General features: G+C 43.5%; 1 protein-coding gene across 1 annotated transcript in view; it reads left to right on the top strand.

Moving 5' to 3' along the window:
- kptn (kaptin (actin binding protein)) overlaps positions 1-6,309 on the top strand; it is a 14,112-nt gene extending 7,803 nt beyond the window's left edge. Inside the window, exons 8-12 of the mRNA XM_039778213.1 lie at positions 2,525-2,629; positions 2,755-2,818; positions 2,953-3,088; positions 4,465-4,638; positions 5,421-6,309. Coding sequence (XP_039634147.1) covers positions 2,525-2,629; positions 2,755-2,818; positions 2,953-3,088; positions 4,465-4,638; positions 5,421-5,651 — 710 coding nt within the window. The 3' untranslated portion in view covers positions 5,652-6,309. The remainder of the gene's footprint in view (positions 1-2,524; positions 2,630-2,754; positions 2,819-2,952; positions 3,089-4,464; positions 4,639-5,420) is intronic.
- The last annotated feature ends 67 nt before the right edge of the window (positions 6,310-6,376 follow it).

Raw genomic sequence — 6,376 nt, 5'->3', positions numbered from 1 at the left:
GGAAGGGTCTGGCTACTCCACACAGCATTCGGGGATGGGAGGAAAACATGCTCTGGTTTAATGGCTTTTCTTTAAACCAATCACAATCTTCATGGTCGGTGCTAAACTCCGCACAGAGCCGCTGCGTCACGACATTGCATCCGAAGCGGAGGGCCTCGTGTTGCCAGTGCTCTGATTGCATAGTACACTTTTGCTAATCGTCACTAGCTAACAAGCTGTGGTTACATCGTGACTTGCAATCTAGTTTAGCACTAGCTTGCAGTACTGCTTTCTCGCTGTCTCACTCGACCGCCGTCAAGGTAATCTATGTTCAGAGATGACTTGAAGAAGCACGGTTTACTGCACTGCACTGAAGTCTTTCAGTGGTAATATATATGTTGATTGGAGGCATCCCAGCTGAGATGGGGTTGCTCCTTCTATTTCCCTGACTGAGGTGGGGTGAATGAGGGGGAGACTGCCGGATGCGTGCAATCCCCAAACAGCCTCTGGAATCCGCTATTCCCTCCCACGTGCCTCATTTCACCAGTAAAGAGCAACCTAAGCACTTTGCATTGCTGCACTGATACACAGGCTGTTTCAAATACATATCATAGTTGATTAGAGCTCCCGCACCTCTGGGTGGGGTTGCTTCTGTCTCCCAAACTCAAGTGAGGCGAATTCAGGCAGATGTCTGATGCATGTTTTTCTCTGGCGTTCCCCATCTTTATGTTTTCTCTGCCATAGCCCAGCGCGTCTGGGCTGGCTGCGTCTTGGTCTTCCACATTACCTTTCATACAGTCACATCTCAGGGATATAACATCGGACTCTGCGTCTCATTTGGTGCTTGGTGCTACAGGCACCTTCTGGTTCAGGTTCATGGTTTTTGGTTAGGTTGTGGGATCCCTGTAAGCGGGTGGTGCTCAATGGCCTGACCATGTGACCTCTTTCACCCAGGCACCGGTTGGGTCCGAATTGAGTCTGGGCCCAGCTGTGAGTACATTGCCTCTAGTGTTTACCAATAATGAAGCCCGTTAGAAGGCGTAGCACGTACGAGATATAATTAGTAGTTACTTGATGTAACTCCAGTTCTGCAAGTACGTGCATAGCCCTAACTACAGACGTAGCTGGCCCCTGTTCTATTGCTGTTGCTGAGTAAAAAAAGCAGATGAGCAGGATGTTTGCTGGTGTTTATAGGGTGTGATTGCTACCTCCTGACTGCAAAGATCTGTGTCAGGGTGCCAAGGCAGAGCCTCGATGGGGGTAACTACTAGTTTTCCTGCTCTTCGCATTCTGCTGACATTGTGTGAAATCACACCCTCTTTCACTCATTCACTGTAGGACTTTTTCACAGCAGACATTTTGACTAGTCATATTAGGAAAAGCATTTGTTAATAATAACATTACCAATGGCTCTGTTCAATTCAAGTGTTCCAGTAAGGCTGCATTCAGACCGACTTGAGCCCCGTGTGAAAAAATGCACCCCTTTTATTCATTTGATTGGAGCCAGTCCTGTGGTGCAGGGGGTGCCAACAGAGGGGGCTCTGTCAAAACAATGCAGGGTCACCTCACCTGCCGAAAAAAAAAAAATTAACCAGGCTCAACTTTTGCTGCAACGCAATGTGACATCATCCAGCAAGGCGCTGTGTTGGCCAATTAAATGCATGCAAACTCCCATTCCTGGTGGATTGATTTCTAACATAAATGCCGTATTTAGAAATATAAGATAGTTGCCACTGTGGCAACTATCCCGAGATGTAAAAATATCTCAGTCTGTGAGTTTTACAAACCCTTGTGGAGTGTTTTGGCGTCTGATAAGCTTTTAAATGATTTATGTTACTCCAACTGGACTCCAACTGGTACTCTCACTGGTAACTTAAAAACATTCACCAATCAACGCAACGCTCTGTTTTAATGCGGGGCCGTGGCAGTGTGACAGTGTGCTAATACCAGGACCTTGAAAGCTACATGGAATTGAGCCATCATTCATTTTATCATTATTAAAGTTATTATTTACACCTGTGTCATGGCTGTACATTCTGTATCTATGAGATGCTCTGTATCTAGATTGCTAGCAGAGACTAAGTTACATGCTATGGATGCTACTGGTTTCATTCCATTGTGGAAACTGTTGAAGGCACTACGTAGTGAATACATTTCACACTCATTCAGGCACTGGTGGACAGTAAGAATAGTGCATAGTAAATTGGGAGTGATTTCATATACAGCCAAAGTCTAATCAAATCACCTGTGGGTGTGCAGGGACTTTACAAATACTATATTCATGTTGGAAGCAAAGGTCTTAGTTTGTCAATTTGAGTATAAAAACTGGTCCTCCTATTCCTCTCTGATGGGATTTTCAAAATCTAACATTTGTATGATTTCCATCTTGGTTCAATGTTGAATGACTACAACATACTACTGTTTTAAGGCTATATATATATATATATATATATATATATATATATATATATATATATATATATATATATATATATATATATATATATATATATATATATATATATAATGTATCTGTTTTTATCAGAGGTTTTGCAGAGCTGGCGGTTCCAGTTCGACAGTCCAATCTCTTCAGTGCTGCTGTTCCCTCTGAGCTGCCAGACTGAGCCCAACCAGCCCAGCGGAGAGCAAAGTATGTTCCTGCTCCTTCCTTTTTCTTCAGTTTGCTCTTTTTGGATAAGCGGTGTAATTTATGTCTGGTCGTCACTGTGATACAAAAATCAAACATTTTGATTGTCTGTGTCTTTCCTTTTTCAGGTGTGGAAATGGAAAGCTACAACCTCCTAGTAACCAGTAGTATAGAGATGGCAGTCGTCTACAGGTCAGAATCTGATAACTTTATAAAGACATCAGTGGAGTAATCACTTGGTTTTGTGCATTTTCACTCCGGCTGTTTGGCTCCAGGCTGAGTTGAGAACAGTGTGTTACAGTATTTGTGTGTCTGTGTTTCCTCAGAGATGTCCAGGAGCGAGGTTTGTCTTGCTCGGTGTGCCTCTCAGAGAGTGACCAGTGGGACGCTGTGCTTTGTGCTCTGGTCATTGACCTGGATTTTGACGGGCAGAAGGAGGTGCTGTTGGGAACATACGGGCAGGTCAGAGCTCCTCTTTACTAATGGACTTTATACTTTATACTTTATACTTCCATATCCACGACATTCCACTTCAGGGATTGCTCCGTTGCCGACGGAAATTCCACATGATTTCACTCATTTAGGCCGGATATCCGTTACCTTCCTCTTTCTTTGTGTTGGTGTTCTAAACTCCGGTGGATTTGTGAGGACTATGGTTAACTGCTCCTCAGATCTCTGCAGGGTAAATCCAGACAGCTAGCTAGACTATCTGTCCAATCAGAGTTTTCTGTTGCACGACTAAAACTACTTTTGAACGTACACATGTTCTACCAAAACAAGTTCCTTCCAGAGGCTATTTTGCAGAGGGACCGTGGCTCCGTCTGGCGCTTAGCACCACCCAGGACAATTGTGATTGGTTTAAAGAAATGCCAATAAACCAGAGCACGTTTTTCTCCCATCCCGGAATGCAGTGTGGACTAGCCAGACCCTCCTCCACAACACTGTAGAGGAAGGTCTGGCAATGCGAAACTAATAATAGGATAAAGCTGGTCATATTCTAGATTTTTTTTTACTGTCAATAAATTCCATGAAAAGATCAAAACCTCAGTGGTTCCTACTGAGGACGTAAATCTTTTTGATAAAATAAAATACATCCTACAATCCTAAAACAGCTTTTTTTTTTTATCAAACATTACTAAAACAGGAGGAAATAGGGAATTTGTTGGGTACTATTCCCAGCCAGGATTACTACACATTTGGTGCTCTCACTAGAGCACCAAATGTATTTGTGTATTTGTAGGACGGTGTGTGTGGAATTAAGTCAAAATAAACTACTGTGTGTGTGTGTTCATGGTAATAAGGGATACATGTCACCAGTGCAACAGTGTGGATCACTGATGTGTTTTTTAATAGCTTTTAGCTCAACAATGGAGCTCTATGGTACAGAGCAGGAAGATATGTCAGGCTTTGATACACACACAATACTTAATACTTAATATTTATTGATTTTCCATCCATAACAGACTTATTTTACCTGTAGACACAGCATTAACCCTTTACCCTTCTCAACTACAACAACATTACATTGATAATAACAAAGCCTAGGGGGCTTTAACAGCAAATGCTCAGTCACCTTTGGTTTTCAGCCGTGACAGCGGAACAGATAGCACAGCGTTGCCTGAGGATCTCAGGCAGCGTGTTTGGTCATAAGGGGAGAGCAGCTCGGAGATATAAGGAGGTGCCAAAGCAGACAGGGCCTTAAAAAATGACATACAGTAGGTCAAGAGCAATGGAATGTAATGGAACATGACACAATATGCCACGTTGATAATTAGAATGGCCGACTGATGTGGCGAGATCTTGATGATGACTGTGTTATCTGCCTGTGTGCCATGCAGGAACTTCTTTGTTACAAATACCAGCCGGCAGGGAGAGGACAAGACGGACAGTTTCAGCTGCAGTGGAGGCGGAGCTTCAAGAGTCCTTTGCTGTCCATCATCTACTTAGACTTGACCGGGGACGGTTTGAGAGAGCTTGCCGTCCTCACACTGAAGGGACTGCATATCTTACAGGTACGTAGCAGAAACTGCCTCACAGCGATCCAAGATACTAATAACAGATACGCGGTAGCTTCCTGCCAGGGCCGGTGCCTCTCTGCTGTTGAGCCTACTGTTGTTCTGCATATTGCCATAATAGCTAGATAATCTGCTCACTAGGGTCAAACACAAAAAGAATACGCTCTTGAACTGGGAAAAGATATGATTTCTATTGGAGAAGAGACTTGAAGCATCAAGTAGTTGCTGACCTCCACTGGCCACCAGAAGAAATTGCCACAGAATAGAACTGATTTTACAGTCCCTTTGCATGTTTTGTCTCCTCTGTTCTTTTGATCTGTGGTGGCCTGTAATTGTCAAAATCAATCAATTTTTACGTAAAAAAAGAAAGAGAGAGAGAGCGAAAGAGATCCAACACAATTATCTACTTAGACAATGAAAACAACGCTTTTTTATTTGCTTTTCTACATTGAAATTATGTTTTTCAGTGATTTTGTGATGCCTCTTATTGCATCATTCTCCATCGCAACAACAACAACAAAGCCCAAAGAAAACTGATTCCCATTAACTGCTATTAAACATAAATATGTCACTTCATGTTCCTTTTCAGCTTTGTCTCCCTCACACGTCCAACACCAGCTCAATACAGACCCAACCAGGCAGCTGCTGGGTCATATCTAGAGCAGAGATCAGTGCTGACATTTCTCTCGTGCAAATGAATTCAACTGACTTTCTCAAATCTGTCTTACATACTGTATATCTCATTTGATGTTGTGTTGTTTTGCTCCATGTCTTTTCAGCATTCTCTCACCAGCACTGCTGATTTGGTCCTGGAGCGGCTCGCCCTCAGGGTGTCAGCCCTCTCAGCTGGGTCCGAGCTGGAGTCAGCCAAAGCACGAGACGCTGAGGAGAAGGATGCTCCGGCTAAGGCAGAGGAGAGTACAGCGCCGACACCACCGACAAAAGAGAAACCGTGCATTGTGTTTCCATGTGGAAGTCTTGACGGTTCGGACTCAGGGTTTCGCCCATAAAAGTTGTTAAGCCTTAGGCAAGTGTCTTTTTGAATTGGAGATTTGAAAATATGACTATGTCTAAGTTTCCAACCGTTTTTCTAAGATTATTTTTTGGCCATTTTCAACCTTTATTTTGATAGGACAGCAGAAGACATGAAAGGGGAGAATGACATGCAGCAAAGGGCCGTAGGTCAGAGTCGAACCCGGGACCTCTGCGTCGAGGAGTAAACCTCTATATATGGGCGCCTGCTCTACCAACTGAGCTATCAGGGCGCCCTTCCAACCATTTTAAAAGCGTCTTAAAATATATAAAAAAATACTTCCCAGTGGCTTAGGCCTTGTGGGGAGAAACTTAGGCCCACCAGGCTTACAGTACACTGGGGGAAACCCTGAGACTGAAGTGTTTGCCTTATTTACACGTGGGACGTGAAGGATTTTCTCAGGGGTGTGTATTCCTGAACAGTTACATTGTAGTTGTGCCGCTAGTTACAAAATCCAACATCACATTAGCCACCAAAAACAGTGCCACTCTGCTTTGTGGTGGAATACTGAACGTAGGTGACAGTAAAAGGAACTGTGTGAAGAGCTGACATTAAGCTATGAGCTGATACATTGATACACTGATATGTGCTGTACATTTGCAGATAATAAATCCCGTCTGGGTCTATACACTCACTGTTGTGGTTGTCTGCTGGGTTTTTATCGCCTGTGTTGTCACCGTGTTCTTCCTTTTTTAATTTGAG

The sequence above is a fragment of the Perca fluviatilis genome, chromosome 16, assembly GCF_010015445.1.
Source record: "Perca fluviatilis chromosome 16, GENO_Pfluv_1.0, whole genome shotgun sequence".
In the NCBI taxonomy this organism is placed as follows: Eukaryota; Metazoa; Chordata; class Actinopteri; order Perciformes; family Percidae; genus Perca; species Perca fluviatilis.
The sequence above is the reverse complement of the archived record's forward strand: the minus strand, read 5'-3'. Positions and strand labels throughout refer to the sequence as shown.